Here is a 12,534-nt window from a genome sequence, read left to right on the forward strand (position 1 = left end):
AGGCATCGGTGCTCGTGCTAGTGCCCTGTTCGAAACAGTGCCCATGCTTTCTCCATTGTTGCAGTTGTCAAATTAGCCTCAATGGGAGATTCCAGTGGCTCGTTATCCCCTCGGCGGATCCAGCTTCTTCATTTACTTCTGATGCACTTTCATGTGGGGGTGTTGATATTAAATGGTTAAAGGTATTATTCAGGGGTTGATCCACTGGGGTAGCAGAGTTCATACAACAGTCAAGATGGCCACCTACCCTAAAATCGTATTCTTGTCACTGGAGATTGTTTGCGAAGTGCTGTGAAGTTAGAGCATTCTCTAGTGTATCAAGGGAGTCAGTGAAAGTTTTGGATTTCGTGAAAGGTGATTTTATAATGGGCTCAACCTCTCTTTTTTTAGCCCCAGGGGTAGCTGTAAGAACATTCAAGAGCCCACTGCTGGAGTAGTCAACTTTGGTATCCAGGTTAATTCGTTTTCTCTTGAAAAGACCTAGGACACATTGTCAAACTCATTCATGGGATTTGCTGTTGGCAATGCAGACTTTACAGGGGCCTTTATTCGAATATCCTAATTTGGCGGAATTTACATTTAAGATATAAGGTAATATTTATTGTTGCAATTTACTCATATAGGAGAATGGAGGAATTGAGAACATTTTGAGTTCAGAAACTTTTTAATGGATTTTTTCCTTAAAACCAGTGCCAAGGCCAAGTTCTCAGTGTGTGCCTATGGTGCATCACTGTTTCATTGTTCTAGGGATTTAGTTCTTCCTGTGCTTGTCCTCAACCCAAAGGCAGTGGAAGAAGAGCGTTTATATTCGTTGGTTGTGAAAAGCCCTCTTTTGATTTATTTGTCTGGAACTGAATCATTAGGAAGTTTGATCATTTGTTTGTGGCACGATTTGCTGGTCACAGGTCAAAATCCTATAATTCTTCTCTGAGTTGGTGGATTGAGTAGACTTTTGGCAGTTTGTGATGCTAGAAGGCAGAGCCACAATTGGAACGGTTGCTTCCTGGTCATCAGTGAAGGGTGCATTAATTGAGGATATTTGTATTGCAACTACTTAAGCTCCCCTTAAAACCTCCATGAACCACTGTAGGTTACATCTGGTGGGACATTTTTCTACTTTTGCTAGCTGAATACTAAGTTCAGTGATAGAGGATTAATATGTGCAGTTAACATATTAATGTGTGTTATGGATTTAAGTTTTCTGCTCCAGTAAATAATTTTCGTTTTGGCCAATATGCATTAATTACTTTAGTCGTGAAGTAGATAGTTTGCTTTGGTATCAGCTCAAAATGTAGTAAATGTGGCGAGGAGGACGGATGCGAAGGAAATATCCACGGTTACTTGCAGGGGACCTTTATTACTTCAAGTTCAGTCTTCCTGGACATAGGTTAGGGTTCTCATCCCTTCCACCTCCACCGGGGGCGGGGGGCGTTTAAATGTTTTTCATGGGCCTTGTTTAGGGTGTTTTCCTTTTTATGCAAAGTATAGGCGGGGAAAGCATGTCAGCCATTCTGGATGGATAGGAAACTGTATGTATGTTTGTGTTTGTTGCTACTTTTCTGTCCAGGCGCATGCGCTCATTATGTAAGGTTTGTGAGGAAGAAGACCTAGGCTTAGAGTAATGAAGGCAACCGGTAAATAACTGGGGCGTTACAGAGCACGTCGTGGGTTTGGCCTTTCTTGTTTTTCACGGCCTCATTTACTGCATTTGTTGTGATTTGAGCTTGCACTGTTCTCGTCCCATGCCTCGGTTTTTGAATGCATGTTGCCTTGCGAGTTTCCAATTCATTTGTTGACGTACTGTTGTGCGCTTTCTCTTATTTTTCGGGTGCCCAAGTTCTAGAACACGTTGCATGCCCAGTATGACGTGTATCTTGATGCGTCATTGATTGAACGTCTGCAGTATGTCATGTTCTCCGCCTGGCCTTATTTCTTGAATACACATTGCGTCCAGTATGTTGTGTTCTCCACATGTCCTTCTTTATCGAATACACATTGCGTCCAGTATGTTGTGTTCTCCACACTTCCTTATTTATCGAATACACATTGCGTCCAGTATGTTGTGTTGCACGCTCGTGCCTCATTAATTGAATGCTTATGGTGTGGCGCACTCAATACTAATTTATTAAACATATTGCATGGTATGTCTTGTTCATCATTTATAACTCGGTCAATAAATGCGTATTCTTCAATAGTGCATCTGTTACTGAACGCACATGCTGACCAGCATATTGGTGAACTCCCTCGTGCCTCACAGATGTTGTTTTCACCTTTACAGGAGAAGAGCTGTGCCATTCAAGCCGGAAACATACACAGGTGAGTGTTTCCAAAAACTCCTCTTCCTATGACAGTTGGAGGAGACTTTCTACGGAAAGCTCACTTTCTGAACTCCTTTTAAACATAGAACCAGGGCTGGAATTTAGTGAGGGTGTACTTTCAAGTTGGACTTTGCAAAGTCAAGACAGACTCGCCCAGAATAGGCCATATAGATACTTGGCCAGTACATAATCAGGCTCTCTTTAGGAACCGGCCCCTGCCCTGCTGGACTCACAGTCCCCTCTATCTATTCTCACTGCTTGACATCATGCCATGAGCTCTTGTGTGTGCCCATTCTTCTGACCTTAGGCTCCTCCACCGTCCTCCTAGCCCCTGCCTCCTGTCACTGAGAGCTAAGTTGACCCATGGCACAATCCTGTTCCATCTGCATGTGCACTATAACCCCTGATTACGTGTTCCACATGACTCTGCCTCTGCTATAGCCCCTCTAGCTCACCATCACTCCCTGGCCTCTGTCTCTACCCTCACCCCATAACCTCTGCTGTAGCCTTCCTGACCCATCCTTAGTCCCTCTGGTGGTGCAGTAGCACCTATGAACTCCTCTGTCCATGCCCTCACCTTCTGCTGTAGCCTTTCTGACCCATCCTTAGTCCCTCTGGTGGAGCAGTAGCACATATGACCTCCTGTGTCCCTGCCCTAACCCCATAACCTCTTCTGTAGCCTTTCTGACCCATCCTTAGTCCCTCTGGTGGTGCAGTAGCACATATGACCTCCTCTGTCCCTGCCCTCACCCCATAACCTCTGCCGTAGCCTTCTGACGTATCCTTAGTTCCTCTGGTGGCGCAGTAGCACATATGACCTCCTCTGTACCTGCACTCACCCCATAACATCTGCTGTAGCCTTCTGACCCTGCTTTAGTCCCTCTGGTGGTGCAGTAGCACCTATGACCTCCTCTGTCCATGTCCTCATACTGATGATCTGTGTTTCCTTATTAACTCAGTGCCATAGCCCTTTAGGTGTGCCATAGTCTCTGTGACCACGTCTGGCGCTGTGCTCACCCCATACCTTCCGGCCAGTCATCGACACCTTGGCCTGTGGCTCTTCTCAACAGCCTACTCTGACTCTACCCCCACCTCTCCCATTCTGGCACTTCGAGTCCTGGTTTACCATACACAATTTATTTTCTCTTTACAGAGGATGAAGCTCTTCTGCTCAATGACATCCTGCCTGAAAGATTAAAAGTCTCAACGGGAACAGCGTCCACCACACATGACAATGCATCAAAGAGAAGCATCCTGGGTAAAGCACAAATGAGCACAAAATTCTGCTTTGCATGATGGCATTTGTAGGTCGCATATATCACAGAAAAGTACCAGAGGGTCAAGAGTTCAACAGGCCACTATTCGGGACAGAGAGGGTGAAAGTGAAATGCTACCTCTAGCCATATGACTGAAAAGAAAGTGAAAAGGCCAGGTCAGGTTGGTGTCTGGTCTCTGGCACCCATCAGTCACCACTCGGAACCGCCCTTCATCATTTGGGGCTCCGATGACCAACACTGTACATGATCTTGTTCTCTAGCAGAAAGAGAATGGCCTTCCTGTTAGTCAGTGTATGTTGGTATTAGAGTGTTGGCGTAGCCAATGGGGTAAAAAACCGTGCAGTGCAAGGGAAAACCAAGGAAAAGAGTGAATAAAATTGGTTTAGGGAGCAAATTTTTTTTTAATAGGGTTAAACTCCCAGCACCAATGTTAAAAATAGCCAAGACAGGGAAACTTTATAAACTGTCTAGTGGTGGAACGTGGTCGACAAGTTTCAGCAAATAGGGCCAATAGCCTTGCTTTCTTCAGGACCTATGTATTTCGCTACTGCAATCAGAAAACCCCCCCCAAAAAAGTGATAGAAGTGTCATAAATTAGGAGAAAAAGAGTACTGGAACTACATCAAAGTATAAATGTCACCTGGACATCCTAGGTGTGTTTGTTCCAAGTCTTCTCACACAGTCTGCAGTGGACTGGTTTTTGAGAAGTAGAGACCTCACCCCACCTGGCTGCGGCTCAGGATATTGGTGAAGCACCGCTCTGACCGTCGGTACTTCAGCGCGGCATCTGTGCCGTCTGGGGAGGCACAAATGCCGCGCTGAAGTACTGACGGTCAGAGCGGTGCTTCACCAATATCCTGAGCCGCAGCCAGGTGGGGTGAGGTCTCTACTTCTCAAAAACCAGTCCACTGCAGACTGTGTGAGAAGACTTGGAACAAACACACCTAGGATGTCCAGGTGACATTTATACTTTGATGTAGTTCCAGTACTCTTTTTCTCCTATTTTATGACACTTCTATCACTTTTTTTGGGTTTTTTTTCTGATTGCAGTAGCGAAATACATAGGTCCTGAAGAAAGCAAGGCTATTGGCCCTATTTGCTGAAACATGTCGACCACGTTCCACCACTAGACAGTTTATAAAGTTTCCCTGTCTTGGCTATTTTTAACATTGGTGCTGGGAGTTTAACCCTATTAAAAATGTTTTTGCTCCCTAAACCAATTTTATTCACTCTTTTCCTTGGTTTTCCCTTGCACTGCACGTTTTTTTACCCCATTGGCTACACCAACACTCTAATACCAACATACACTGACACACAGGAAGGCCATTCTCTTTCTGCTAGAGAACAAGATCATGTACAGTGTTGGTCCTCGGAGCCCCAAATGATGAAGGGCGGTTCCGAGTGGTGACTGATGGGTGCCAGAGACCAGACACCAACCTGACCTGGCCTTTTCACTTTCTTTTCAGTCATATGGCTAGAGGTAGCATTTCACTTTCACCCTCTCTGTCCCGAATAGTGGCCTGTTGAACTCTTGACCCTCTGATACTTTTCTGTGATATATGTCTGTTGGGCGTGTATTCAGAGCTGGTCGTTAAAATTGCCCTTAGGTCCCCCGTATTGTATGTAGTTTATTTGTAGGTCGCAGCCTACACAGGCCTACACTGGTTTGCTAAAAACATTTTGGGGAAATTCAGAAAGTTGACCTAGGAATGCATTCTGCCCATTGCTTAGAATTGGCTTTGTGGTTTGAAACTCACATTTCCTGGCTTTCTGTTTGCTTTCTTTATTTGCTTACGCTCTCCAGGTTCAGTTTGTCCCTCCCGTTGTCTAAACGGTGTTTACTGTATTCTTCCTTGAGCTCGTTTTCTGTAAACAGGCCTGTAATTTTGTTCTTGTCACATTTGCTGTGCATTCAAAGACAGAGGTCACATGTCAAGCTGTATCTTCCAAGGAGCTTGGTGTTTATTTTTCTTCCTCCGACTTGAATGTGAGAGGATATATATGACAATCTTGCTGTCTCTGGAGAAGTGCCTGAAGAAGGCTTTACAATGTTATTTTTTTCTAGCACATTTCAAACTTTAAATGTCTGTAAAATTAACTGAGCCGACGATCAAATCAATACACTAGTGATGACATTTCCACAAATTGTTTGTGTGCTGTATACATTTTATCAGTAAAACTGTATGTGAGTGCAAATGTGTTGGACCTGGGTTTCTCAGATCACAAAGGTAGCTTGACACAAGGTAGAAAGGTCCTTCCAAAGGCAAAAGTGCTAAGCTTGCGTCACACCCTTACAGTAGCTCAGCGTGCATCCACAAGAAACGAAAGACACTACACCAGTCTTATAAATATACGATCTCCTTTATAAAATCTTCTTTTTGTATCTCTTTGTCTCTTAGCAGGGTTTATAACTCAATACAATACATGACTGCACATTTACTTCTTGACGTCCTCAAGACTTCACATTACATTTCCTATTATAATTTCTCAAGAGGAAAGATCCTCAGCATTTACCCTTGCACCCTCACTTTTCAGCATTAATATCACAAATTTGTAGAAGTAAATAAGGTACTACATGAGACACAGTCAGGCTTCCGACCCGGCTTTAGTACGGAAACAGCGCTTATTGAGGTAGCCGAGTCAGTAAGGTGGTCGATGGATGCAGGTAACTCAGCAATGCTGGTACTCCTGGATCTGTCGGCCGCCTTCGACACGGTGGACCATGCCAGACTACTCAGCCGCCTGGCCGAGATAGGTATCCAGGATAAGGCACTGGGATGGATACACTCCTATCTGTCCCAGAGAACTCAAAAGGTGGCACTAGGGATGGTCTCTTCAGCACCCAAGGTCCTCAGCTGCGGAGTTCCGCAAGGGTCGGCTCTCAGCCCCCTTTTGTTCAACATCTACCTCGCTCCTCTCTTTACGTAGATTGCCAACTGGGGTGTCAAGGCAATTTCCTATGCCGACGACACCCAGTTGGTATTTCCGTACTCAGAGATGACGCAGGAGTCCTTTTCGAACTTCAAAGGCTGTCTCCAAGACATAGCCCATTGGATGAACACGAATAAATTAAAATTAAACGCCAATAAGGCCGAAGTAATCTTCTTTGGCAGAGGCCCCACCCCCGCCTCAGAACTTTGGTGGCCGACGGAGATGGGCCTAGCCCCCTCACCCAGCCGCACGGCAAAAAATCTTGGAGTGAGGTGGGACGATAGCATGTCCTTCACCTCCCACATCCAACAAGTCGCCGGCTGCTGCTTGAGCAAACTGAGAAATCTCCGTAAAATCCTGAGACTCCTCCCGGAGAGCTGCCGGAAAACGGTTATCCATGCCACTGTTACATCACGGCTGGACTACGCCAACGGACACTACCTAGGCCTACCAAAGTACCTGACGCAAAAACTCCAGGTAGTTCAAAATGCGGCTGCGAGACTGCTACTGCGAATCCCTCTCAAGCAGTCAGTCTCTCCACATCTTCGATCACTGCACTGGCTGCCAGTTGCCAGCAGAATAAAATTTAAAGCACTTACGCTGGCGTTCAGATCTCTGCATGGCTCCTGCCCAGAGTACTTGAAAAACCGCCTCCCGAGATACTCCCAAACCTGCGCACTGCGGTCCAATTGCCGCGTTCAACTGGCCGTCCCGCGTACGAAAAAGGCTCGACTAGGCGGTCGGACTTTTTCGGCAAACGTTACCTCTCTATGGAACACTTTACCACAAGAAATCCAGCAGGCCCCTTCTGAACCTTGCTTTAAGAAGCTGCTGAAAACGTGGCTCTTCACCCAACCCCGCTAGCTCTCCTATTCTAGCCTCCAGGTCAACTGTGTTCTCCTAGCGCCGGGACACCTCCTAGCGAGGTAGCTGTTCGCGCTTTATAAAATGCAGTATTATAATTATTATTATTATTAAATGAGATAAATTACCAGAATAACGCTTCTCTATGAGTAAGCTGTCATGTACATTACCCTTGGGAACTCAGGGTCAACAATAGTTAGATGTTACAGCTGCACAGCAAGCCTGTCCCCATTAGTACCCTTGAAAAATGTCTCAACCAGCTGTATGTCTAAAAGAAAACAGGTACATCATTAGTGCATCTCATATTGCCATATAGTTTGCTCTACTCCAACAGGGGATGGTGTCGCTTAACCGCAGAAAATTCCTATGCCCTGAATACTCGTCATCAAGGTATCCCCTGACTTCTAATTCAGCCCTACGGCCCTGGTTTTCAGTGGCTGATGACTGAACAGATTATCGGGAGCTCACTCCCTCTCAAGGTCGGCAGTTTCTGGAATGCACAGGTCCGATTCCTAAGGAATACTTTCGTGCTGCGGAATTTCTGATTTATGACACCTCAGGCCTGCGTGTCTCGCCCTAAGCCTCCGGCTCGTCACCCACTAAGGCCAAGGCTCGAGCGTCTTTACTGCCACCCTCTCCCAGAGCAGATCCCCAGCTTACTTCGGTAATGTTGAGGTGTCACTCGAGCCCCAGTCAGCGCCCGCTCTGTGTCCCTAATCAGAGGAAGGCTCCGCTGATGACTGGATTGACTTGCCTTCCTCTTCTCTTGAGGTAGAAATCAGTCGTTCTTCACCACGCTGGCCGGTAGAGGCGTTCAGCCGGCTTCCGCGTTCCTCCTCTCGCCGGCACCACCCACGACGAGCTCCGCCTTCACCCGGCCTCTCCCAGCATCTCCACGCCTTCCCCGACGTCACCGCAGACCTGCCTCCAGAGCTCCCGGAACCTCCGCTGTCCTCCGGCGGCGCCTGCTGTCCCTCGCTATCACACCCCAGCGCAGGATATCTGCGGCAGGGGGAAGGGAAGAAAGGGGCACTTCCACACAGAAGGGTCGACAGCTGGCACGACAAGACCTCCGCACGGTGAGTTCCGCTTCTCGTCCACAGGGGCCGTTCCCCGCCTCCCTCACACAGCGTGTCAGCAATGAATTGGCCTCACAGCGCTGCCAGTTAGTTTTCTACCGGCAGTATCGGGTAGGGGGAATCTGGATTCACCGCTGCGATTGTTATCACTTCAGAGCTAGCTTCCTTTCCGCTTGCTAGCAGTAACACAAGTTCATCTTACTGGGCAACCAGGGTCAAGAGGAGGGTATATTTCAGAGCTAGTGATGGTATCACGATGGCAGGGTTTGGTCAACAGTTAAGGGGTCACGTCAGTACGGAAGAGCAGCCGGCCCGCATGTCGATCTAACCCCTCACAGTGCGCCTTCCTCCTCACTAAGTCGCCTCACTCCTCACCAGTTCCACACCACCCTCTCTCTGGTCACTCAAAATGGCCGCCCTCCCTCTGACCTTTATATAGGCTGGCCTCAGGCTACTGGAACCAGGTGGAAGGTTCTAGAGTGTCCCTATGTTATCCTATCGGTCCCTTTTCTGAGGTGATCAGTTGTGGCAGTTACAAGCCACCTTTTTGTAGAACTAAATTTTCATGAGACAAGGGGGGACTTCTAGGCCTCAATAAAAGCATGAGGACAAGGTAGCACCCACCCCCAGGACAACACCAAAAAATTTAGTGGACATGAAAAAAAATGAAAAGTACTAGGAGGCAAAAGGGGACAAAATAAATAAATAAATAGGAGGGACCACCCGAAGGGCGGACAGGTCTAACACGCGTCCCCCCAGCTGAAAGTGGGGATAGCTACCCAACCCCTTGGGAGTTCTCATCACTAAGGCGGAAATACCTGGAAAGACCGTCTGCATTGGCGTGGTCCACTCCTGGCCGATGTTCCACCCGGAAGTCCATTCCCTGTAGGGAGATGGACCAACTCAACAGCTTGGGATTCTCCCCTTTCATTTGCCTCAGCCAACGAAGGGGTCGATGGTCAGTCTGAACCAGGAAGCGCGAGCCAAACAGGTATGGTCGCAACTTCTTCAGAGCCCCTCCCACTGCAAAGGCTTCCCGCTCAATTGCACTCCACTTCTGACCCGGGGAAGCAGTCTCCTGGACAGAAAGACAACCGGTTGATCCAGACCCTCTTCATTGAGTTGCAATAACACTGCCCCAATGCCATGCTCTGATGCGTCTGTCTGGACAATGAATTCCTTGGAAAAATCCGGGGCCCTTAGGACTGGTGCTACACACATTGCCTGTTTCAACTTTTCAAAGGCTTGCTGACAAGCCTCCGTCCAGACTACCCGTCGAGGTTGCTTCTTGGATGTGAGCTCAGTTAGGGGTGCCACAATAGTGCCATACCCCTTCACAAAGCGACGGTAGTAACCTGTGAGGCCTTGGAAGGCTCGGACCTCAGTTTGGGTCTTGGGGGGCTCCCAGGCCATGATAGCCTCAATCTTTGCCTGCAGGGGCTGCACCACTCCCCTGCCCACCAAGTGGCCTAGGTACACAACCGACCCCTGCCCGATCTGACATTTACTGGCTTTGATTGTCAAGCCAGCCTGTTTCAGGGCCTAGAGAACAGCTTGTAAGTGGCACAAATGATCCTCCCAACTGCTGCTGAAGACGGCAATATCATCCAGATAAGCAGCGGAGAAAGCCTCCATCCCAGAGAGGACCTGGTTCACCAGCCGCTGAAAGGTGGCAGGGGCGTTCTTGAGCCCAAAGGGCATTACGCAGAACTGGTAGTGGCCCTCAGGTGTGGAGAAGGCTGACCTTTCCTTTGCTCCATCTGTAAGGGAGATCTGCCAGTACCCTGAAGTGAGGTCAAAGGTACTCAAGTATTGGGCAGCTCCCAGTCGGTCAATAAGTTCATCCGCCCTAGGGATCGGATGTGCATCACTTTTGGTCACTGAATTCAGTCCCCGGTAATCCACACAGAACCTTAGTTCTGGAGTGGTGCCCGGTGGGGCAGCTTTCGGTACCAGAACCACCGGACTGTACCAGGGACTCCTAGAAGGTTCAATTACTCCTAGCTCCAGCATCTTTGTAACTTCACTGTGGAGGCTGGCCTTCACCTTGTCTGACAGCCGGTAGGCCTTAGACTTCACAGGTGGGCTGTCTCCTGTGTCCACGTCATGGGTACACAGGTGGGTCCTTCCCGGGACAAGGGAGAACAGCGAGGAATATTGCTCCAGGACCTGGCGGTAGTCCCTCTGCTGTTCAGGAGTCAGGGATGGTGAGAGAATCACTCCCTCCACCGACCCATCCTTTTCCTGAGAGGAAAAGAGATCAGGGAGAGGCTCGCTTTCGCTTCCTCTGCTCCATCAGTCACCATCATTAAGATGACCTCGGGCCTCTCATGGTGGGGTTTGAGACGATTGGCATGAAGCACCCGTAGGGGCTGTCGAGGGGTCTTAAGATCCACCAGGTAAGTGGCCTTACCCTTCTTCTCCATCACCTCAAAGGGGCCTGTCCAGCGATCCTGGAGGGCACTTAGCTCTCCTGGTTCCATCACCCACACTTTCTGGCCAGGCTCCAATTCCACCGGGTGAGCATTGTGGTCATACCACTCCTTCATCACTGCTTGGCTGGCTTCCAAGTTGTCAGAAGCTTGCTTCCACAACTTAGCCATTTGGCTCTGGAAGGCCAGCATGTAGCTCACCACATCCTGGGGAAGCTTCCTGGGAGTCTTTTCCCATCCATCTTTCACCAGGCTGAGAGGTCCACGCACAGGCTGCCCATACAGAAGCTCGAAGGGGCTGAAGCCCACTCCCTTCTGTGGAACTTCCCTGTAGGAAAACAACAGACAGGGTAGGAGGACGTCCCATTTCCTCCGCAGGCTCTCAGGCAGACTTCTTATCATGCCTTTCAAGGTATTGTTGAACCTTTCCACCAGACCATTGGTCTGTGGGTGGTAAGGAGTGGTGAACCGGTAGGTAACCCCACACTCCTTCCACATAGCCCACATGTAAGCCGACATGAAGTTGGTCCCCCTGTCGGACACAACCTCTTTGGGGAAACCCACTCGGGTAAAGATCCCCATCAGGGCCCTAGCCACTGCAGGTGCAGTAATGGTCTTCAGAGGAATTGCCTCTGGGTACCGTGTGGCGTGATCCACCAGGACCACGATAAATCTGTGACCAGCTATAGTTGGTGGATCCAATGGCCCCACAATGCCGATGCCCACCCTTTCAAAGGGGGTGCTAACGACAGGAAGTGGTTCCAGGGTAGCTTTCAGCTTCATCCCTGTTTTCACACTGGCTTGGCATGACACACATGTCCGGCAGTAAGTGTCAGATGCCACCTTCATCTGAGGCCAGTAAAAGTGGTGGACAAGCCGGGCAAAGGTCTTGTCCTGTCCTAAGTGTCCTGCCAAGGGTATCTCATGAGCCAACTCTAAAAGAAACTTGCAAAAAACACAGTTGATGGACAGAACGTAGAACAATGTCATACATTCACCCCAGTACAAGGATCTGGGCCTAAATCCATCGTTTTTTGCACTCCACACCACCCTGGGTTAGACACTGGCTATATGCAAATCAGCTCTGACCCTGTGTCCCATGGGAACAGTCCAGTCCGAACTACCAAGCCATGTCTTTCCCAGACCGGAATCAAGCATCCAAGGACCGGTTTCTGGCTATCAGCCTTCATTCAGCCTGGATAGCTTGACTCCAGTGGTGTGGAGAGCCTGGGACTCACATCTGAGTATACCCAGCACACTCGTGGTGAAAATTCCTCTACACCACTGCACTCTACACCTTTGTACACTATGTCACTGCACTCTACACCACTCTATTCTACTCTGTGTTACTGCACTCCATGCCACCCTGTTCTACTCTGCACCACTGGTCTCTACGCCGCTGCTTTCTATGCCACTCTACTCTGCGTCACTGCACTCTACGTCAATGCACTCCATGTCACTCTACTATAGACTACTGCACTCTATGACATTATACTCTGCAACACTGCATTCTGCCACTCTTCTTTATATGCCACTCCACTTTGTGCCACTCTACGCCACTGAATTCTACATTACTCTGATAGAGCGCGCAATTCTCCCGGGCCACCTGGGTTACCAATTCTTTACACGCACT

At 48.6% G+C, this 12,534-nt stretch overlaps 1 protein-coding gene across 2 annotated transcripts in view; it reads left to right on the forward strand.

Moving 5' to 3' along the window:
- UBXN11 (UBX domain protein 11) overlaps positions 1–12,534 on the forward strand; it is a 336,358-nt gene that overhangs the window by 11,683 nt on the left and 312,141 nt on the right. For both annotated transcript variants that reach the window (XM_086958912.1, XM_086958913.1), the window contains exons 2-3: positions 2,279–2,316; positions 3,472–3,576. In XM_086958912.1, the coding sequence (XP_086815038.1) occupies positions 2,279–2,316; positions 3,472–3,576 (143 nt within the window). The remainder of the gene's footprint in view (positions 1–2,278; positions 2,317–3,471; positions 3,577–12,534) is intronic.

Source organism: Lissotriton vulgaris, chromosome 2_1, assembly GCF_964263255.1.
Source record: "Lissotriton vulgaris chromosome 2_1, aLisVul1.2, whole genome shotgun sequence".
NCBI classification, from domain to species: domain Eukaryota; kingdom Metazoa; phylum Chordata; class Amphibia; order Caudata; family Salamandridae; genus Lissotriton; species Lissotriton vulgaris.